This window comes from Oncorhynchus tshawytscha, linkage group LG01, assembly GCF_018296145.1.
Source record: "Oncorhynchus tshawytscha isolate Ot180627B linkage group LG01, Otsh_v2.0, whole genome shotgun sequence".
In the NCBI taxonomy this organism is placed as follows: Eukaryota; Metazoa; Chordata; class Actinopteri; order Salmoniformes; family Salmonidae; genus Oncorhynchus; species Oncorhynchus tshawytscha.
Window position 1 is genome coordinate 30,826,678 of NC_056429.1, and position 23,488 is coordinate 30,850,165.

At 41.9% G+C, this 23,488-nt stretch overlaps 1 protein-coding gene across 2 annotated transcripts; it reads right to left on the reverse strand.

The window, feature by feature from the left end:
* Positions 1-65: 65 nt before the first annotated feature.
* LOC112249380 (UDP-N-acetylhexosamine pyrophosphorylase) lies at positions 66-23,453 on the reverse strand. 2 transcript variants are annotated; one of them, XM_024419244.2, is made up of 11 exons: positions 23,347-23,453; positions 21,968-22,309; positions 18,588-18,792; positions 13,065-13,240; positions 12,800-12,972; positions 4,246-4,439; positions 3,575-3,715; positions 2,604-2,792; positions 2,411-2,452; positions 1,096-1,162; positions 66-955 (listed from the first exon to the last, which is right to left on the reverse strand). In XM_024419244.2, exons 2-11 carry the CDS (start codon positions 22,248-22,250, stop codon positions 863-865), a joined length of 1,563 nt encoding a protein of 520 aa, XP_024275012.1. In that variant the 5' UTR covers positions 22,251-22,309; positions 23,347-23,453; the 3' UTR covers positions 66-862. The 2 variants fall into 2 exon arrangements, with proteins under 2 accessions (XP_024275012.1, XP_024275016.1); XM_024419248.2 differs by lacking the exon at positions 2,411-2,452.
* Positions 23,454-23,488: the final 35 nt, after the last annotated feature.

The following is a 23,488-nucleotide window of genomic DNA, read 5'->3' on the forward strand; positions in this document are numbered from 1 at the left end:
CACACTGCAAACCGACACACACACCACGCAAACCTGGAGTTTAAATCAAAGAAGGCTTACACTTCTTGCAAATTGGACATTTCTTTAATAAAGAAAATTGAACAGGTCATATAGCTCAACAGGTTCATTGTCGTTCTCCTTCCATCTCAACTCTATACGACTGAACTAAATCTGTTAATATCGAAACTACCACTTAAAATCCAACTACTGCTACTTCATTAGAATTATCCAACTACTACTTGTAAATGTAACACTACTACTAGGCTTGAAGCCAAATCAGGCAAAAGACTAGCAGTAGTGTGCTATACTACCCAGTTATTAGAAGTAAAACCCTCCCCATGTACCGACATTACATGTAATCAATCATATTAGGATCATCTGATTACAATCGTTGTACTCCTCTCTTTGTATCTGTATGTACAAATCACTTGGTAAAACACGTAGGGGGTAATTTCCCTCTACAAGACATCCATCCATATAAAAATACATCTTATAAGCAAAATAAATAACTTGATCTTCAGACTGCTTCATCCAGCCACACAGCCTCGCAAGGCTTCTGTCCTTCATCTTAGGCTGCGGTTATGTGCTCCTTGGAAAAATCTGGGGGAAAAAACCCATTGGGGGTTGGAGCTCATGGTACTGAATTATAGCACAGGTTTCCCACTTATAATTCAGATTTGGAAGCTCACATTAACAGTATTTGGATGTCGGAAACCTGTGTTACAGATTATTTCAAAGAGCGCATGAACACAGCATTATTGCACTGAAACGGGGGAGGAGTGGAATAGGTCTTTGGCTTGTCTCTCTTCTGCCCCCCCTCACTAGCACCCTTTCCTTCTCTCTCCCGCCATCCTGCTGTCCCTCACACTCCATTCTTCACCAGTTCGTGGGCTCCACTCTTGTCGATGACCAGGGTGGGGCGGAACTCTTGCCCCCTCACCAGCCCCTCCAGCCCCTGCAACAACAGGAAGTGACATCAGGATAGGATATCATCAATGCTAGTAAAGCTGAATTTAATAACTATAATGGGAAACACTTGTTTTTATATTTCTTTCTATTTGAACAGGGCCCTACAGTTAAGTCCCTCCCCCTTACCTCCCCGCCATAGGACACCAGTGGGGAGATCTCACATTTGATTGGCAGGTCTGTTCCATCCTTCAGGCTGTGGCAAAAAGAGAAGGAGGCATAAGAAGGGAGGAGAGGCTTAGTTGGTTCCCTCTTGTGCAAGGAGAAAAAAAAAGAAAAAGCAGCTGGATGTGTGATCCTCTGCTCCAGGTGTTCTTAGAGTAAACGTTTGGAGCAAAGCATTAAAGCGTCAACACCAGCAGTTCCACAGACTCATAGACCTGTTTCCGGGACTAAAATTAAGCCTATTCCTGGACTAAAAAGCACTTTCAACTGAGATTCCATTTAGTCCAGGAGTAGGATTAATCTAGAGGAAGACTAAGTCAGCACTGAAATGTCAGAAATGGAAGTCTCTCTATTGATTGGGAGAGCGTATACATCACACAAAAAGAGCCACTACACCTTTATTACAATCTAAGTGACACCACTAAGTCGCATTTATGAATGTTATAAATATTAAATGGTGTCGAATCATCCTTGAACAATACAGAGGATTTAAATGCAGTTTGTGTTGTCGTCACAATCACAGGTAACTGACCAACATCAGATCTGAAATAGCCACTCATCGTCTACCCATCTCCCCTTCACCATCAGACAGACATATTAACAGTGACATCATCAGTAACATCGATTGCAAAGCGTGCCCAGTGCCCATTACCCAGCATGCTCCACATTCCGTGGGTTAGTTGCTACTATCCCAGGTAGCTCTACGCCCTGCTCCAATATCTTATGCTTCCTTCCTTCCTTCCTTCCTTCCTTCCTTCCTTCCTTCCTTCCTTCCTTCCTTCAGGTAATCACTGATCTAGCAAGGTTTGATAGGTGAAAGCAACAGGGTGGTAAACTGGCTTACAATTATCTAATCACGTGCAGACCAGTAGTTGACTAAAGAAAGAGGGGAAGAAAGGATGCATATGAAGACTATTGGACCAGGGACCAAGTCAGTGGGCAGGCCAGGTACTTCTGCCCCCACCTGCACAGGACAGGTGACCCTGTGACATTGCCCAGTGACCTGGGCCCTAGCACAGGTAAACCCCAGGCTGCATTTCAGCACTCGAGTCCTTTTCTCTCCTCGTCTCCTTCGCTTCACCCACACTGATGGGAATAAACTGACCAGGTGAAAGCAAAGGACAGGTGACAAGAAGAGGCAGCAACTGTAGAGAATTGAGGCAGCCTGGGTGTTTGTGTGTGTGACAGTTGGTTACAGTGAGCGACTGTGCGAATGTGTGAGAAAGCCAAAGCCCCGTCACCATGCAGTAACTCAGTCAGTAGCACAGAGAATAGTTACTTCTGGTTGACATCAGCTGTGCCACTTCCTGCAGATCCGTCTCTGGAAACATTAAAACATTACACAGGACACACAGGGTTAAGGGGAACCGTGAGGGAGTGCTGTGAGAAAACGTGTGACTGGGAGACTATATGGTGATGAACATCAAATAGAACGTATACTCACTGTGTGTGTGTGTGTGTGTGTCTCTCACCTGGGTATTGCGGGCACACGCGTTCCGTTCTCGTCTATGAAGTGTCCTCCAGCGTTGAGGACCCAGCGGTGATGAAGGGACATGAGGGCGTGTTTCGTCGTGGTGGGTGTGTCTTTACCGTCCTGGCTGTCTGCGTTCTTCAGGGGAGAGAACTCGTCTTCACGAAGAACCTCGTACACCACAAAGGTCCTGAGACACACACACACAATGGGAAAATACATCTTTAGTGATAGCGTTTAAGGTAACCCACAACAAAACACATTCATCATCGTCCCATTCCAGTTTTAAACAGCCTGAAAGTGAAGGGTTGTCAAATAGTGCCACATAGAATAGCGTCCTCATTGCAATGAGAAGAATCCTTTGACTCCATGTAAAGTTCTAAAGGCAGCAGCATGACTCAGAGATGATGTCATGATGATTAAACCGCTGGAGGGAGGGAGAGACACAGGGAGAGAGAGGAGGCTGGAGCAGCTTGTAAAACCTGCCTCTTCAAGCCCCAGCAGTAGGAGGAAGAGGATGAGGAGGGCCGGGCCGTGCTTCCTGGCTCTGGGACAATGGCTAAGGGTCTGGGATTGTTGGAACCTGCCCTGGGGCAGGATGCTGAGGTTGGGGCTCCAGAGATCTGGGTGTCAGGACCTGGGTCTTACAAACAGAAGCCTGGCTGTGGGGAGGGAGAACCCCGATTCCTGCATCCTGCTGCCCTTTCTCTTCTCCCTCACCTCCAGGGTCGGGCAGTCGAGTTGAAGGCAGTCAATTCAGGAAGTGATTTGGATTTCAAATTCAGAAATGTATAAACTTTTGAAATAAATAGCTTCTACTTTTTAGTTGATTAAGAAGTCAATGAAAATAAATGCCAATTTTTCGACTACTGAATTGTAATTTTAGTTAACTTCCTGTAAAACCTTTAAAAGGGGAAACAGCCTGCCAGCTCCACACATGCTAAAGCCGGTTGGAAAAATCACAGCACTCACTTGGAAAATTGGAAGATGTCAAAGACAAATTTTTCCATTTTAATCCCGTTGGGTTTGTCAGGTTTGATTAGCCTTCCCTGTATGTCCACGTATGGGATTTTCTTCTGGGCCACGTGATGCTGCAGCTGAGGCTCAAATGTCCTGAGTGAGAGAGAAAGGGGGAGAGAGAGGTGGAAAGGGAGAGAGCGAGAGGTGGAAAGGGAGAGAGAAAGGGGGTGAGAGAGAGTTAAAAGACAGAGACAGACAAGGGAGATCAGGAAATCTAAAACATGCCCTTGGTTATAACTGTTAAACAATGAAGAGAAAGAAAAACACTGGCAAAGACATCATGTATTTAAAATTCCAACGTCCAGACATAGAAAACTAAACTGCAGCTTTTTCCTCCTTTCATTTCCTTCACCTTAGATTCTGGGTACTCATTAAAAGTCACTGCGATGTTTCCAGCCATATATCAGCTGATAAATGCCACTACTTCTCTCTCATGTTATGAGGGTCTCACTAGGCAGGTAATGACCTCAAATACCTGCTTAATGGGGGTTAACAATTCACCATGTAATTACTCACTTACTGTATGGAGGTATGTGGGGCTGTGTGTGTGTGGCTGTGTGCGCATCTTTAACTGTGTTTAGCTATGTTAAATGTGTGTGTATGTGTGTGTGAGAGAGACTCACTGGACGATGTCCCTGAGGAAGGGTAGTGTGAAGAAGTGATTGGCTACGTTTCCAGCGTTGAACATGAGCCGCCCGTCCGCGCTGCGCTCCTCAGCCGTAGCCAAGGAGATCTCGCTGTATTCTACCACCTGGTAATAGCCATCCACCTTACAGACCACGCCCACCGCCTCCGTTGGATTGGTCTTCTCCACCACCTGGAAGTGACGTCACAGGAAAGGATTTTTACCTCACCTGGGACTGCCGCCTGATTCTGCCCTCCTCTCCAAAGTGTGCACTAGTTCATTCCCACTAAAAGCATTTGGATTTCGGTTTACAGAGGAGGTTTGGATAGAAGACTGCAGATAGAAAGGAAGACATGGATGGGATTGTTAAAGAGGATTTGACTGTACATTTTAGTGACTGGAGTCTGGTCCAAAATCAGAGATCCAGCCCTCTGCCCATCTGGTTGTCAGTCCAAATGAAAGAGCTGGTCTTAATGAGGGGTTTAGTGGTGGAGGAGAGTCTGGACCTTGATGGGGGGGGGGGCTGGGGTGGGGGAGGACTAGGCTCAGCAGGCTGATGAAGGGTTTAGCTCTGGGGGGAGAGGCTTGGTGGAAGAAGCCACAACTGCAGTCTCTGTCAGTTAACGACAGGAGGGTGGGTCCCTGCATTCCTCTGATCCTAGCAGAGCCTCCACACCACAGCTCAGATTGACACGCAGCAGGAATGGGTTTACTTCAGCTCTCAACTTGGCATTAAATGTTTAACTTAATTACATCTGTACTTCATTGTAGAGTTGTACTTCAGAGGCATATTTCAAGTGTAAAAAGTTTTGTGGTGATGGTTTGACAAGTTGCACAGACCTGGTAATTGTGCAGGCTAGGCTGCAGTCAGGTTAATGTACCAAGCACGACTGTTGGTGTAATAGTAGTCCTTGGTTGGACGTCACAAAAAATGATAAATGCTTTGGAGGCTAATTTCAGGAATCTTTGGAGTTCTTTCCACATTTTGAAGTGGAGGTTTCAAAAACTCCCCTTACCGGTGCATCTCTAGTCTCTGAGATACATAAAAAAAGAGGAATTTAGAGAAGACTGACAGCCTCACACTGAGTACACCATACATAAAAAACCTTCCTAGTATGAAGTTGCAACCCCCCCCTCCTTTGCCCTCAGAACAGCCTCAATTGGGGACTCTTCAAGGTGTCGAAAGCATTCCACAGGGATGCTGGCCCATGTGGACTCCAATGCATCAATGCTACTACCATACCCCATTCAAAGGCACTTTGATTTGTTTTGCCCATTCACCCCCTGAAAAAGGCACAAATACAACCAAAAAAGGCTAAAAACCTTAAAGGGGAGGAGCCCGGTTAATCTTCACTGACTAAAGTGGATTTATTAACAGGTAACATCAGTAAGGGATCACCGCTTTCCCCTGGTCAATCTTTGTCATGGAAAGAGCTGGTGTTAAATGTTTTCTATACTCAGTGATTTTTTAATAGTTAAATACCTTGGTCGTAAAAAAGTACATTGGTCGTAAAAAAATGTTGCTTTCCTGAGAAGAAACCAGTTAAGTTTCCTATTTAACCACTGCTCCCTGTACAGTTCTTTCCTTTCAAAAATAGTACACAGTGTCCAAACTCAACGTGTAGTAAAAAAGAAAGAGATTGATACTATAGGTTGAGTGGTCTAAGCCGTCTGCGTTAGAGGCCTGTGTGGTTACCTCATTGTTCATAACGAGGCAGTAAAACTAGGCCAGTAGCACTTCATATAGTTGCAGCAGTTATTTTTGTATTCTTTAGTGTTTGTTTTAGTCAACGTGTCTTATTATCTCGGTCATCAAACCCATCAATGTACAGTGGGATTACTTGAAGGAGCAATGCACGAGACTCCCTGGGATGTCTTTTTAATAAGAAAAGCCTGTCATAAAGCCAGTTTCTGACATTAGTCGAGCTTCAAAAAAACACCTCTGCTCTAGGTACCCTTTACGGTTTAATAAATAACATTTTATAAACAAAATATCTATATCTCATATAGTAATAATTATCTTTTTTTAAAGAGCACAATATACATTCCTATTTTTACCACATTCTTGCCGTAATAAGCCTTTTATATCTCCCGTGCACATTCAGGAGTGGGAGTACATGTGGGCATTGTTTATTAAAATCCATTTTTTATAAATCCATTGAATATTCACCATCACAAATAAATCTATTCATTTCATTTAGGCTGGTCCTAAGAAACATAAGACTAATCAAATGTATTTTCATAAGAATAGTTGTATATTTTGAGTGTAATTATGTTACTGGCACAGTATGTGCAGCCTATATGCTAAAACAGCCATGTCATGCACATGAAATCAGTAGTTATTTTGTTCATTAAAACAGACAAGACACAATTAGGCTACCCTGATCACAATTAATACATGTTATAGTAGACTAAGAATATAATAAAATACAAATACTTTTCTCACACAACTTGTGCCACGGCAACGTGTGGAACCGCGGTCACATAAAAATAAAGTGCTATTTTGAAAGAGCCCGAGGCAAACCCATTTAAAAAAAAATAATTTTTAAATCCATGTTTCATCTCGTTTCTACCCTCACTCTGCTTTGTTAGGGAGCAGGCATAGTGTCATCCTCTCAATGGATCTTCATTATGTTCGAAAAGAATTGCAATCAATATTTTCACGGATGCGAGTTTCGTGTTCATATTTCACAACCTCCACGGCCTTTACATTGCATTTGGAAGGTATTCAGACCACCTGACCTTTTCCACATTTTGTTACATTACAGCCTTATTCTAAATTGGATTGAAAAAAAAAAAAAAAGTCCTCAATCTACACACAATACCCCAAGCGAAAACAGGTTAAGAAATGTTTGCAAATTTATGAAGAAAAAAACTGAAATACATTATTTACTTATAGGTATTCAGACCCTTTGCTATGAGAAATTGAGCTCAGGTGCATCCGGTTTCCATAGAGCTGATTCTGGAACTTGGAGTCCACCTGTGGTAAATTCAATTGATTGAACATGATTTGGAAAGGCACACGCCGGTCTGTCTATATAAGATCCCACAGTTGACAGTGCATGTCAGAGCCAAAATCAAGCCATGAGGAGGAAGGAATTATCTGTAGAGCTCCGAGACAGGATTGTGTCGAGGCACAGATCTGCGGAAGGGTACCACAACATTTCTGCAGCATTGAAGGTCCGAAAGAACACACTGGCCTCCATCATTCTTAAATGGAAGAAGTTTGAAACCACCAAGACTCTTCCTAGAGCTGTCCGCCCAGCCAAACCGAGCAATCTGGAGAGAAGGGCCTTGGTCAGGGAGGTGACCAAGAATCCAAATGGTCACTATGACAGAGCCCCTCTGTGGAGATCAGTGAACCTTCCAGAAGGACAACCATGCTCTGCAGCACTCCACTAATCAGGCCTTTAGGTTAGAGTCACCAGATGGAAGCCACTCCTCAGTAAAAGTCACATGATAACCCGCTTGGAGATTCCTTTAGGTGCCTTTTGGCACTCTCAGACCATGGGAAACAAGATTCTTGATAAAACCAAGATTGAACTCTTTGGCCTGAATGCCAAGCATCACGTCTGGAGGAAACCAGGCACCGCTCATCACCTTGCCAATACCATCCCTAAGGTGAAGCATGTTTTTCAGAAGCAGAGACAAATCAGGATCGAGGGAAAGATGAAAGGAGAAAAGTACAGAGAGAGCCTTGATAAAAGACCTACGCCATAGCGCTCAGGAGGCCTACAAACCTGACTGAGTTACACCAGCGCTGTCAGGAGGAATGGGCCAACATTCACCCAACTTATTGTAGGAAGCTTGTGGAAGGCTACCCGAAACATTTGACCCAAGCTAAACACTTTAAAGCTAATGCTACCAAATACTAATTAATTGAGTGTATGTGAACTTCGGACCCACTGGGAATTGATGAAGGAAATAAATCACTCTCTACTATTATTCTGACATTTCACATTCTTAAAAATAAAGTGGTGATCTTACCTGACCTAAAACTGGGAATTTTTACTAGGATTAAATGTCAGGAATTGTGAAAAACAGAGTTTAAATGTTTTTGGCTAAGGTGTATGTAAACTTCTGACTTCAACTGTAAATGTGATAGCAAATTTATTGTCATTATGGGATTATTGTGTGTAGATTGAGGGAAAAAATGATTTCATCCATTTTAGAATAAGGCTGTAACATAACAATTTGGAAAAAGTAAAAGGGGTCTGAATACTTTCGGAATACACTGTAGTTGAGAAAATGAATAGATGAACTATACCACCACTTATTTGCCCAGACAGAAAATTAACTAAATATACAGATGGAGACTAAGTGAAACAAATTCACATTGATTAAGACCAGTCACAGGCTTTTGGTTAAGAGTAGACCTAGGCTACTAATAGTACAATAATCCAATTGTTAAAGGTTAACTCTCAAACCCAATTTCAGCCTTTTGCCTAACCCCTTACTTTTTTAAACATGCATTCAGGTGAGAAGTTGTGGGTGGCGGGGAATTGCTCATAAATGTTCCTTTTGGGGGTGGGTAAATCTAGTTGTACCCGATTCCAACACTTCCCAATACTTACCCGAAGTCCACTGGCACGCTCTGATAAAATGTTGTGCATCGCGAGCAAATATGGCTCTGGACAGTTAGCTCACACTAGTTAGGTGCCGTGTTAATGAGAGCTATTGCTACTTAGTGTACATTTTAATTCCCATGGGGCAAAAACATATTTGAAATTACTCACATTTATTGCAGTATTGTGTTTGGAAGAAAAGTGCAATCATCCCCTAAAAAAAATGTATATTAGGGGCTCAATTCAATCCAACCCGCATTGCTGTATTTACACAGTAACTATTTTTCCCAATGGTAAAATTAACTCACAGATTAGTCTTGGGTACTGTATAAAAGGTTGACCCCTCTGGTAAAAAAGAAGTGGAAAAAAAAGAAGTTGAATTTGGTGATATACAGAAATGTGCCTTACTGCCTTCTGAATTTTGTGTTGCATATATATAAACCCTGGATTGCTGACTCTATGTACCAGCTATTCAGAGGCTTTGAAGCAACCGTTGCCACTCCCTAGTAGAAGCAGTTCTCCATAGGAATTAATGGAATTCCACAGTATTTAAATGAACTGTTAAGGCCAAAATTACATGTATTTAAATATTTGTTGTCGTGGGGCCAGTAAGATTAGTACACTTAATTTAAAAAAAATATTTAAAGAAAAGTCTATATTTGTATATTTGTATATATATATATATATATATATATATATATATATATATATATTTTTTTTTTAAATGTTTAGCTCACATTTCATTTTAAAGTATGCATTAAAGTGTCTGTAATAGAATACATGTCAATAAACAAAATGTAGATAATACATTTATTTATATAGCTTTAAAATATTTTGGACAATTAAGGAGTACCCCCGAGATGGCAGCATTATAAGCAAGGATACTGACACTGCCACTCAAGCAAGATTGCTACAGTAGTTGAATCAAGGAGGCATCATGCATGCTGTGCAGTTGTTTGTACACATGCATATACACACACACACTTTCATTCAAATGCACACATGTAAATAGTGCCAAACATGCACTCAAACATATTCAGTTGGACTTGCTTTTATGATTTTTGTTGTCTTCGTTTTTTTTTCTCCATTGTTGTTTTCCTTTGTCTCTTCCCACCTGGTTGGTGTGGTCAGGACTTGCCCTCCTGGATGGACATCAAAGGTTCCGGCTAACCGAAGGTTTCAAGACCCCCCTCTCCTGGGCGAGTTGGCCAGTTTTATGACGGCCATAAATACCTTGCAGGAACGGTCTCTCGTGCACTGCAGTATGATGGTCTCACCAGATACTGACTGGTTCTGATCCACCCCCTACCTTTTTTTAAGGCATCTGTGGCCAACAGATACATATCTGGATTCCCAGTCATGTGAAATCCTAATTAATGTATTTCAATTGACTGATTTCCTTATACGGTATGAATTGTAACTCAGTAAAATATTAGAATTTGTTGCACGTTGCATTTAGATTTTTGTTCAGTGTAGAAGGGAATGCATTTCATATCGAACACCTCCCTTGAGATGACAGAGGAATGAACTGATAGGGGCAAAAATAAATGTACTTGTTAGACTTGTTTCACTATAACTAAGCCAAAAACATTAGTTTTTCGATACAAAGTTTTCATTAATGTTACGCTATATAACCAGGCTTTGAAAAAAAACCCATCTGATCAGCACTAATAAATGAGCCAAGTTAATAATGAGCCTAATTGTAGCCTGGCTAACCAATATCTGAACAGAGATTTAGTGAAAAAGAAAATCTGACGTTGATTCCCAACGCTTGTCTCAAAGCAGATCTAAACGGTGCTGAAATAGTTGGTATTGCTTTGTATTATAACTTGACTTTGGGAGTTTCAGTAAGCAACAATTTGATGCCTTCAATTGCATTAGCCCTTCTTTATTCCAACAGTTATTGTTTATGGTTCCATCCATTTGTGGTTAAGAAAACAGTGCATGTCCTGGGCTATGGGAAGAGATGGTTGAAGTGACATGCCTCGCAAAGTTTAGAACAGGTAGGAGGATAGTAGTAATGGGATAGTAGGTCATAGCAGGGCATGTATACATACTTCTTGCGTTTCGCAGAGCAGAACAGCTGTGAAGGAAGTAGTCAAGGAAGGGAGTTTGTTTTTATTGGACCTCGCGCCCCTAACGCCAACCAATCATGTCAATGCGGAGCTATACAGAGTACTCCACATGATTACAAAATTTGGGAGACGCAGAGCGATTTGGTATGTTGCTCAATTTGGCCTCTGGAGGATAAACAATTGAGTCACACTCCATATGGAGCCTCAGAATCACATTTACAGAGCAAGCATGAACTGGCTTTAAGCCGTAGACAGAACTTTAACGCAATCATGACTAGATTGGTTGGCGGAAGTAAAAGTTGAGGCTTTGGTGCCGGGCCATGCCTTTACAATATAAAGAACAGTTGGCGGGATGTTAAAGTTGTCTGAAAAACATCTTGGTTTGAACCATGTATGTGTGAAGAAACGCCTGCTACTTCACTCCTTCTGGGTGATAGTCTACAACCCCACCTTGTGGTGAATTAGAAGTGCAGTTCTTTAAAGAGGAGAAGTCATGGCAAGGCAGTTTTCAATGTCTCAAAAGACAGTACAGTATAAAGATGGGCTAAAACGGCTTTTCCAATAGAAATCCCTGCTCACACTTGTAGGCGATGTTATGGCGCATCGCTATGTTGAGCTTCTGGGTTTAGAAACTCGAGCTATGGCCTTTCCCGTGTCCGGTGAAGGAGGCACACCCAGCTAAAATTGAACAGTAATAGAATATGCGCTGCTCTGCCATATTGTCAACAAGGCAGCATGAGGCATTGTTCAGAAAACATACATCATACATTTTCAAACTAGTTTTCAGTGGGGAGGCAGGCAAAGCGTTTTAATCAAAAGCAAACACATTGCATGTGAAAACGGAATCCTACTCATTACTCCACATGCTTAATTAACCTACATAACTTTTGTTTTTAGCTTCATGTCAGGGAGACAGCCAGGTATTCGGTATGAAATACATTCCCTTCTACACTGAACAAAAATATAAATGCAACAATTTCAAAGACTTTACTGAGTTACAGTTCATACAGTATAAGGAAATCAGTCAATTGAAATAAATAAATTAGGATTTCACATGACTGGGAACACATGTATCTGTTGCATTCCAAAACAAATGCAATCACTTTTCACCAGGTGCAAACTGCCACCCAGGCCAGTTTAATTATGCCAGCAGCATACCACTGCTGGCTTGCTTCTGAAGCTAAGCAGGGTTGGTCCTGGTCAGTCCTTGGATGGGAGACCAGATGCTGCTGGAAGTGGTGTTGGAGGGCCAGTAGGAGGCACTCTTTCCACTGGTCTAAAAAATATCCTAATGCCCCAGGGCAGTGATTGGGGACACTGCCCTGTGTAGGGTGCCGTCTCTCGGATGGGACGTTAAACGGGTGTCCTGACTCTCTGAGGTCATTAAAGATCCCATGGCACTTATCGTAAGAGTAGGGGTGTTAACCCCGGTGTCCTGGCTAAATTCCCAATCTGGCCCTCAAACCATCACGGTTACCTAATAATCCCCAGTTTACAATTGGCTCATTCATTCCCCAGGTTGTTGCTGTAAATGAGAATGTGTTCTCAGTCAACTTACCTGGTAAAATAACGGATAAATAAAAAAATTGAATCCCCTGTGTCACACCCTCTTATCCAAACACACCTTTACTGAACACAGTTTCAATACTAACTTCCTGGTCTGGTATTTCTCATCACAGAGTGACCAACCATACTGCTTTCAGCTCAAAGCCTTTGTGAACATTTCTTTAGAGGGAGAGAGGACCAGGAGAGGAAACCACTTTAAGCTACTGAGGTAGGATCTGACTAGAGAAGGAAGGAAGTAATTTAAGAATATTGGGTGACCTCATGAGTCACATTTGGCCCCGTTGTGAGAGACGGAAGAGGGCAAAGAGAGAAACTTCCAGTGAGAAAGAGACAGAGCGCTACTAACCTTAGCCCCACAGTCTCCTCCTTTCTGGACACAGAAGCCGACAAAGGCAGGGTCTGCTACTTTAACCAGTATGTTGTCCACACAGTACACATGGATGAACCCGATCCCCCTCTGCTCCATGTCCTCCACAATCCCCTGGGTACCCAGAGCTCTGTACAGACCCCCATTACCATCTGAAATACAGACACACACATCAGTACCGACCCATTAACATCTAAAATACACAGATGTACGCACACACTCTCAAACAGATTAAGTGGTGTACCTGGGGCCATTGCCAGCTTGGCTTTGCTCTCCAGGATGATCTTGCCGTTGTAGTCCATGGCAGGCAACATGCCCTGCTGGAAGAAGATCACGTTGTCTTTGCCCAGCCCAAAGTAGCTGTGGCGCAAAAAGAACTCTTTAGTCGACTCCATGGTCCGGCCGCTTGTCATGATGTACCTAGGCAGAAATTCAGGTATTATTTATTTTGTGATTCATTCATTCACTGGTCATTTTGTGCAGGGGCATGATACATTTGCTTTGATTCAAGGATAATACACAGAGAGAGCTTGGTTCTTTAAGGTTATATCCGCAAAAAGATTCGGAGATAATTGGCTTTAAAAAGTTAAACCCTCATTGGTTTGAATGGTGTCCGCATTTTTAAAAATCTAGTATTCTTTTGAACTTAACTTGAATTGGGGTAATTAAAGTACTATATACTGTAGGTAGAGAAGTTACCGAACAAGGCTATGTCAATAACTACATTATGACAAAACTGCAGATAGAGCATGGGGACTATGCGGTTCTTCAACTCTCAAGACAATTATTATTATTTTTTTTTGTTGTTGTTGTCAATGATTGACTTTTCACTGTGAATCACTGCATAATTACTTACACATTTCATAAGATTGGAAACCTTGCCTCTCATTTTACAAAGATTCCAGAAAGGTTATTCATAATGCACATTATCTGGCAAACAATTGAATCCAGATGAATTTTAAAAGCTGAATGCTGAGATCTAACTAAGGTTAAAAATACATTGTGGCAACAACCCATCACAAGACACAAAACCAGAAGTACTTCCTTATGACTGGATGGCATCTGGCATCTCATGGTGAGTGCTTAGTCCTGACGCCTGATCTTAATTACAGAGGGCCCAGCCCCAAAGACGGGACGCCAGCTAGACACGTCTCCTTCCTGTCAACCCACTCCTGAATAGTCTAACTGATTCCCTTCATCTACTCCATAGGGATTTACATTGCCTATAGAAAGTCCACACCCCCTAGAACTTTGACAGTTTGTTGCATTACAAATTGGGATTGAAATATTTCATTGAGCTACGCAAAATAATCCATAATCTCAATGTGAAAAAGAAAATTCTACACATTTTTTTTACAAATGAATTCAAATGAAATAACTAAGATATGCAAAGACTAAGTATTCACCCCTCTGTTTTAGTCAAGGGGGAAAAAAAGGGGCTTCACAAATTATATGGACTTGTGTGAAATAATAGGGGTTGACATTTTTTAATGACTACCCCTTCCTCTGTCCCCCATACAGTAAATCTGTAAGGTCCTTCAGTCAAGTATTGCATTTCAATCACAGATTCAACTACAAAGACCAGGGAGCTTTTCAAAAGCCTCATAAAAGAAGGGCAGGGATTGATAAATGGATAACAATAAACAACTCAGACATTGAATATATATTTAAGCATGATTAAGTTGCTTCAGTCTGCTTTACACCAGACACTGGGGGAGGAAATCACCTTTCAGTAGGACAACAACCTAAAACAAAAAGCCAAATCTACACTGGAGTTGCTTATCAAGAATAAAGTTAATGCTCCCAAGTGGCCAAATTACAGCTGACTTAAAGGGGAGAGAAAAATAAAATAAAAAATAGCATTGTAATTTCAGAAAATGTCCATAATATATCTGTCATGAATAGTAGCATGACAGTGTTTCACCGTTTTACTTAACTGCCAGTGTTGTGATTTGCTTTTATATTCGCCTATTGATTTCTCCTGCCTGAGCGCCATCTGTTCCCAAACTGGGAAAGACATTATGGCTTTGTGGCTGTATTATCTAGTGGAAATCTCAGTCTCATCCTGGTTGCTATAATTCTACACCTTTCACTTAATTTCCATTTATGTGAGAAAGCAAGCACTGAATAGTGTAGAGAATCATTGTACCGTTGCTGTGAAACATATTTTCAATGAGAAAAAAAAAATATGGTTTGAAGCTGGTGGACCAAAACTAAAGTAACTTTCGGTTTTGGTTCACCAGCTTCAAACAGCGGTTTTGGTCCACTAGCTCTTTAGAGGCACTGTATAATACTGCTCCTTTCTGGGATCAAACCGCTTCCTTGAATGATGCAGGGGAGTGTTAGCAATATCTAGGTGTAGTTAATAATCAGACAGATTAAACTGAAGAACTGAGAGAGGGAACACAAAAACATATCTTTGACCCAACCCTGCTATTGTATGGTTTGTTTGTGATTTCACAAACTGCGCTAAAACAAAAACAGTTCCCTCAAGAATGGATTGAGAAACAGTGGTCGGTGGTCAGCTTGATGTAATGCAGCATGTAGTGCTGAGCGATTAACTGAAATGTAGGTTATTTCAAATTTTTTAATCATGAAGAGAATCTATTGATTCTTAAAACCAGATGACACTACCGCGGAGTTGTTTGGAAGGGACACATAACAATGTGTCTGGAGAAAGAAAAAGGCCCGGCACACCAATATCAAAACCTCATCCCAATTGTAAGACATGGTGGAGGGAGCATCATGGATTGGGGCTGCTTTGCTGGCTCAGGGCCTGGACATCATCGAAAGGAAAAATGAATTCCCAAGTTTATCAAGACATTGTAAGGCTATCTGTCCGCCAATTGAAGCCCAACAGAAGTTGGGTGATGCAACAGGACAATGACCCAAAGCACAGAAGTAAATCAACAACAGAATGGCTTCAATAGAAGAAAATACACCTTCTGGAGACACCCAGTCAGAGTCCTGACCTCAACCCGATTGAGATGTTGTGGCATAACCTCGAGAGCGGTTCACACCAGACATGCCAAGAATATTGCTGAACTGAAACAGTTTTCTATAGAGGAATGGTCCAAAATTCCTCTATAGAAAATATCGCTGCCAAAGGAGAGGCAACCAGTTATTAAATCCAAGGGTTCACATACTTTTTCCACCCTGCACTGTGAATGTTTACACAGTGTGTTCAATAAAGACATGAAAATGTATAATTGTTAGTGTGTTATTAGTTTAAGCAGACTGTGTTTGTCTATTGCTGTGACTTAGATGAAGATCAAATTTTATGACCAATTCATGCAGAAATTAAGGTATTTCGAAAGAGTTCACATACTTTCTTGCCACTGTATATATACACACTACAGGTCAAAGGTTTTAGAACACCTACTCATTCAAGGTTTTTAATAAAAATAACTATTTTCTACGTTGTAGAATATGAAATAACACATATGGAATAATGTAGTAACCAAAGAAAGTGTTAAACAAATCAAAATATATTTTATATTTGAGTTTCTTCAAATAGCCACCCTTTGCCTTGATGACAGCTTTGCACACTCTTGGCATTCACTCAACCAGCTTCATGAGGTAGTCACCTGGAATGCATTTCAATTAACAGGTGTGCCTTGTTAAAAGTTAATTTGTGGAATTTCTTTCCTTCTTAATGCATTTGAGCCAATCAGTTGTGTAGTGAGAAGGTAGGGGGGTATACAGAAGATAGTCCTATTTGGTAAGAGACCAAGTCAATATTATGTCAAGAACAGCTCAAATAAGCAAAGAGAAACGACAGTCCATCATTACTTTAAGACATGAAGGTCAGTTAATACTGAATTTCAATCACTTTGAAAGTATCTTCAAGTGCAGTCGCAAAAACCAACAAGAATTATAATGAAACTGCCTCTCATGAGGACCACCACGTGAAAGGAAGACCCAGAGTTACCTCTGCTGCAGAGGACTAATTCATTAGAGTTATCAGCCTCAGAAATAGCAGCCCAAATAAATTCTAAAAAAAGATTTCAAGTAACAGACATCTCAACATCAACTGTTCAGAGGAGACTGCATGATTCGGGCCGTCATGGTCAAATTGTTGCAAAGAATCCACTACTAAATGACTCCAATAAGAATAAGAGACTTGCTTGGGCCAAGAAACACGGGCAATGGACATTAGACCGGTAGAAATGTGTCCTTCGGTCTGGAGTCCAAATTGGAGATATTTGGTTCCAACAGTGTCTTTGTGAGACACGGTGTGGGTGAACGGATGATCTATGCATGTGTATTTCTCACTGTAGATGGAGAGGAGGTGTTATGGTGTGGGGGTGCTTTGCTGGTGACACTGATTTACTTCAAATTCAAGGCACTCTTAACCAGCATGGCTACCAGAGCATTCTACAGCGATACGCCATCCCATCTGGTTTGGGCTTAGTGGGACTATCATTTGTCTTGCAACAGAACAATGACCCAACACACCACCAGGCTGTGTAAGGGCTATTTTACCAAGGAGAGTGATGGAGCGCTGCATCAGATGACCTGGCCTCCACAATCCCTCAACCTCAACCAAATTGAGATGGTTTGGGATGAGTTGGACCACCGAGTGAAGGAAAAGCAGCCAACAAGTGCTCAGCATGTGGGGACTCCTTCAAGACGGTTGGAAAAGCATTCCAGGTGAAGCTGGTTGAGAGAATGCCAAATTGTGCAAAGCTGTCATCACTGCAAAGGGTTGCTATTTGTTTAACACTTTTTTGGTTACTACATGATTCCATATGTGTTATTTCATAATTGTGAGGTCTTCACTATTATTCTACAATGTAGAAAATAGTAAAAATAAATAAAAACCCTTGAATGAGTAGGTGTTCTAAAACTTTTCTAAAACGTTCAAAAGTTTGGAGTCACTTAGAAATGTCCTCGTTTTTGAAAGGCACATTTTTTGTCCATTAAAATAACATCAAATTGATCAGAAATACAGTGTAGATAATGTTGATGTTGTAAATGACTACTGTAGTTGGAAACGGCTGATTTTTAAAAATGGAATATCTACATAGGCGTACAGAGGCCCATTGTCAGCAACCATCACTCCTGTGTTCCAATGGCACGTTGTGTTAGCTAATCCAAGTTTATAATTCAAAAAAAGGCTAATTGATCATTAGAAAAGAAAACGTACTAATGATTTTTTTTTTCTCAATGTGTCCGTCATAGTTGAAGTGTACCTATGATGAAAATTATAAGCCTCTCTCATCTTTTTAAGTGGGATTTGTGCATCACAATTGGTGGCTGACTAAATACTTTTTTTGCCCCACTGTATATATACACACACACACTGAGCTTGCTTATGTCTCCTAGTTATACGACAGACACTTCAAAATCTTATTCCTTATGATACTTTTTTTTTTACTGTCTTCTTTTTGCCATGTATGAATGTGTTATTCAATGTGTTTGTGGGCTATAGTAGAAAAGGCCAAATTCTATATTTAATTTGATACTTAAAGGGGTCCTAAAATTCAAAATGAAAATTGCTAAATTATCCATGGCATGACCATCTTAAAATAATTCCATATGTTTGCTTTTTAATTGTTTAATCTGTGTTAGAGCATTCAACCCACAAAATGTCTAATGCATTTAATGTCCATTTATTGTTTTATAGAAACTGAAATCATAACCCGTGAAAAAAAAAATAAAAATAGAACCAACCTCAAAAAGCACTAGTCACTCAGCACTAGCTGCATGTTATGTGCTGTGTAACCCATATGGTGTATTATTATGCTTCCAGTCCCAGTCTCACCAGGGGATGAAGCACTTGGCTCCATGTCTCTGTTCTGCCAGCTGTTGAAGCCTCAGTATCCTCTCTGCCTGGATCTGGAACAGGGTCTTGTGGGAAGGCAGGCCCACATCATACATGCCTTTTGGGTAGGAGACCCCAAGCCGGGTCCCTTGGCCCCCCGCTAGCAGAAGAACAGCCACCCTGCTCTGGGAGATACACCGCAGACCTAGGCAAGGGGTTGAGAGAATAACAGTTCATGTATGAGACTATCATTTAACAAAATGTAAATATGGTACAAACAATAGAGCTTATTCAAGCAATATAACTGAAACCAAAACATATTTGTGATGTTTGACAAAACTCAAGAACACTATCAACTTTTTATGGCTATAACGACTGAAGTATAATCTACCTTGGCAAGGGGACCTGATATAATCATTGCAGGTTGAAACAGCAGGATAACCCAATAACCATAGTTCAATTGCATTCAACTTCCCAATCTAAACATACACTACATGACCAAGAGTCACGGGGTGGCAGGTAGCCTAGTGGTTAGAGTGTTGGGCCAGTAACCGAAAGGTTACTAGATTGAATCCCCGAGCTGACACGGTAAAAAATATGTCGTTCTGCCCCTGAACAAGGCAGTTCCTAGGCCGTCGTTTTAAATTAGAATGTTCTTAACAGACTTGCCTAGTAAAATAAAGGTTACATAAAATAAAAAAAATTTGGACACCTGCTCATCAAACATCTTATTCCAAAATCATGGGTATTAATATAGAGTTGGTCCTCCCCTTTGCAGCTATATATATGGGAAGGCTTTTCAACACTGCTGCAGGGACTTGCTTCCATTCAGTCACAAGAGCATTGGTGAGGTCAGGCACTGATGTTGGGCGATTAGGCCTGGCTTGCAGCTCATCGCAAAGGTGTTTGATGGAGTTGAGGTCAGGGCTTTGTGCAGGCCAGTACAGTTCTTCCACACCGATCAAGACAAACCATTTCTGTATAGACCTTGCTTTGTGCACGGGGGCATTGTCAAGCGGAGACAGGAAAGGGCCTTCCCCAAACTGTTGCCACAAAGTTGGAAGCGCAGCATATTCTAGAATGTCATTCCCTTCACTGAAACTAAGGGTCCTAGCCCAAACCATGAAAAACAGCCCCAGACCATTACTCTGCCTCCACCAAACTTTACAGTTGGCTCTATGCATTGTGGCAGGTAGCATTCTCCTGGCAACAGCCAAACTGAGATTTTTCCATCTGAACGTGTTTCCTCTGCTCCAGAGTCCCAACGGCGGTGAGCTTTACACCTCTCCAGCCGATGCTTGGCATTGTGCATGGTGATCTTAGGCTTGTGTGAGGCTGCTTGGCCATGGAAACCCATTTCATGAAGCTTCTGACGAAGAGCTCATGTGCTGACATTGCTTTTAGGGGCAGTTCGGAACTCGGTAGTCAGTGTTGCAACAGAGGACAGACAATTGTTACATGCTACAGCACTCAGCGGTCTCGGTCTATGAGCTTTTGTGGCCTACCACTTCGTGGCTGAGCTGTTGTTGCTCCTAGACGTATCCACTTCACAATAACAACACTTACAGTTGACCGGGCAGCTCTAGCAGGGCTGACTTGTTGGAAAGGTGGCATCCTTTAACAGTGCCATGTTGAAATTCACTGAGCTTTTCAGTAAGGCCATTCTACAGCCAATGCTTGTTTATGGAGATTGCATGGCTGTGTGCTCGATTTTATAAACTTGTCAGCAACGGGTGTGGCTGAAATACCAGAATCCACTCATTTGATGGGGTGTCCACATACCTTTGTATATATGGTGTACTTGGTCAACAACACCCTTATTATACAGCTCTACTTTACCTTACATAAACTGTTGCTATAAGAGTTGGTGCACTCACATTTCTGAGCCTTTGAGAGTGTACTGGGAGCGGGAGGTACCATTGTAGGCTTTCCTGACACACATACACACCCTGGGGTGTATGTATCCTTAGCTTGCTGCTGTAGATGTTGGCTGTCCTGACACACCACCATGATTAAGAACTGACGCAGTGCTGGATGACCTCACGAATGAGGGCGCAGTACCCCATTTACATCAGGCCCAAACCAGAACCAGATGCTCCCTTTCTTCTCCCCTCCTTCATCACTCAGGCTGGACCTCCTCAGCTACAGCTAAGGCCTGCTAAACATTGAGCTGGACCCCCACTTCAACATCACGATTTACCCTCTAACCCTTAAGGTTGCCAAGTTATGTAAGGGTTACCAGGTCTTGTTTAACCCCCTCAGAGTTGCCATTACCTGATCACAGCAAATGATCCCTTCTGCTGCCTGTCACTGTGCTGTTTGAAGGGGGTTACCAGGGACATGTTGGAATGGTTAGTTTCAGTAGCCCTGCTTAGTTGGAGGAAATTGTATTGCATAGGCCTTTACTCATTTGGGCAAAAGTCTGTCCTCCACCCTCTCTCCTCAGTGACCTGGAAACCGATAAGTGGTCAATGAGATATCACTTCATTAGAAGGCTAACTGAAGAGTCCCCTCTTCAATATCCATGTTTAATCAAGGATAGTCATGTGTATCCTACCAGACACCTTCACAGAAGAGTTTTGAAATCTTCCACATGCCCTTTGAAACCTCTTGTTTTGTTGGAAGAGAAAAAGCATGCAAACTTTTAAAAATGTTATTTATTGTTTTACCTATCAAATGTCTTGCACAATTAACTTAATTTGTTATTTAGAAATGACATTTATTTTGGGATGTACCCCTGTAAACATAATTTGCGTGATGATGCGCGAGTGGAGAAGGAGTCTCATTTTAAACAACAACATTTTCGTCCAGTCTCTCCTCGACTACCCATTACCTTTTTCAAAAGGAGGCGAGAGAAGATGACGGTGCGAGGAAGCAGGAGTTGAGCAAATCCATCTGAGAGAGGCCATAATGTTTGACCTTAGTTGCGCGAGGGCATAAACTGAGACAACCGACACACACAAACACACGCGCTGCACGCACTTCACGACTAGTCTAGAATGTAACACTAGGCAGAAGACACCTACTTTATAACATTATACTGCACACCATAAAACCTGATGAGATTTACCTACCTGCCTGTTTCACTTCCTGGTAGCATGTAAAATAATCTAGGATGTTGAAAACCAGTGGAATTCAATCCCTTGAATGAAATTAGCCCCAATTTTAAAGAAATCAATAGAAACAGCTTAAGATTGTGGCATAGATGCACTATTTTGACTGAAATGCATACATCATTGTGACCGACTTTACCAAAACAGTCAATTCCAAGCTAAACCAACCACAACTAAAATACTTTTCAAGTATTTGACATATGTATTTGACTCTGGTCTGGTCCCAAGCAATCCACCATTTGGGAACCCCTGTACCAGACGACTCACCCTCCTCCTCCCAGTCCTTGAGGCAGTCTCTGTCCCTGGTCACGCTACCCAACACCTCCCTGGGCACTGGCTCCATGCGGGCGTCCATTTTCTCCTGCTTGCTGCTGCCCGACACCTCCATGGCACTGCGGAAGAACCTGTTGATCTCTTGGAAGTCCATAGCTTCCAGGTCAGAGGTCATCTCAGCCTGCTGCTCAGGGGTCAGCTCATCCCAGAACTGCAAGAGGTGAGACTGGCCAGCTTCTGCCAACCTCTGGGTCAGTCTGCTTCTGGTGCTCTCCATGACGATGATCACACTGCTTGGTTATGCTACTGTAGAAGAATCTCCTCTCGGGAAACTACCTACCACACCCAGAAAAGAAGCAAACAGGAACGTGTTGTAAGTGTCAGGGATGTTTAACTTGCCCACACAGTCATGAGGATCACATTACTGGGCTCAAATCTCCTCTGAAAACTACCACACCCAATACAATAGAAAATTATTGTGAGTGTCGTCACATCAGATAGGTATTAGGAAGCACTGGCGCCACATCATTGGAATACACTTGCCCTAAATAGAAACAGATGCTGGGTCCTCTCTGGTTCAACACTAGCTTAATGACTAAAAAGAGAAGACTTTTCACAATCTGGATTTGTGTCATAAATATGGTGAACAGCAACACGTACATCCATGATCTTTGTGGGACCATAATTACATGGGTGTGCCTGCCATGTTTCTTCAAGCAAAGCTTGGTGACTTCAGTAAACATCTATGACGACATTCCAGTAGGGGACTTGTTGTACTAGACCACACGCCCATTTAACAATTTCCCCTTTGATTTACATCAGCAGATGAGCGGAGCTGTCAACTTGGCACCCCAATAGTGGCATAACTTTTCTTTAGCTTGAAGCCAAGTCTAATGCAATAAGCAGGGCAAAAATCAGATCCTCGGGACACCAATATTAAGTTATATCATTGACACTAAACTTCACAGAACATTGCACGGCTTTCAGACAATCCACGACATGGGAAGTGTTCTAACATACAATGGTTAAAGAAGTGCCCCATTGATGCACCAAAACTATTTACAAACAGGCTATTACTACGTTGGCTAGCTAACGTAATACTAGACATTTTACACCATCATGTCGATCCATAAAGCTGCGGTTATGTTAGCTAACCAAATCAGATATTAACTACCTACACATATTGACAATCATCATTCAATGTGGTCCTACACAACAGCACGCTACCAATGGGGGGGCGCGACAATAATTGAAACCTCATAGCTATTTTTACAACCCTGGTTGAAAAACAAAATGCGCTAACTAGACTATTGGATGAAAATTTAACGAAAATGTAACGACGTGAGTAGCAGATTAAGTTAATAAAAGCTTACCAACAACGGAGTCTATCCGGTGATTCTGGTATTGACCACCGTACCCCCGCCCCCTCGAGTACACCTAGCTACATCCGTCACTTTGACGTGGCACTATCGAATGGGAACGCCCTGCAGTTTAAAGACACATTTTTGCCGTATA

Bases quoted from the DNA above. Each gene is read 5' to 3' on its own strand.
- LOC112249380 (XM_024419244.2), bottom strand. From the start codon at position 22,250: ATGGAGAGCACCAGAAGCAGACTGACCCAGAGGTTGGCAGAAGCTGGC. The intron at 18,793-21,967 runs GTGAGTCGTCTG...CCCCTTGCCTAG, and splicing joins CAAGGACTGGGAGGAGGAGG to GTCTGCGGTGTATCTCCCAG. The intron at 12,973-13,064 runs GTACACCACTTA...TCTGTATTTCAG, and splicing joins CAAGCTGGCAATGGCCCCAG to ATGGTAATGGGGGTCTGTAC.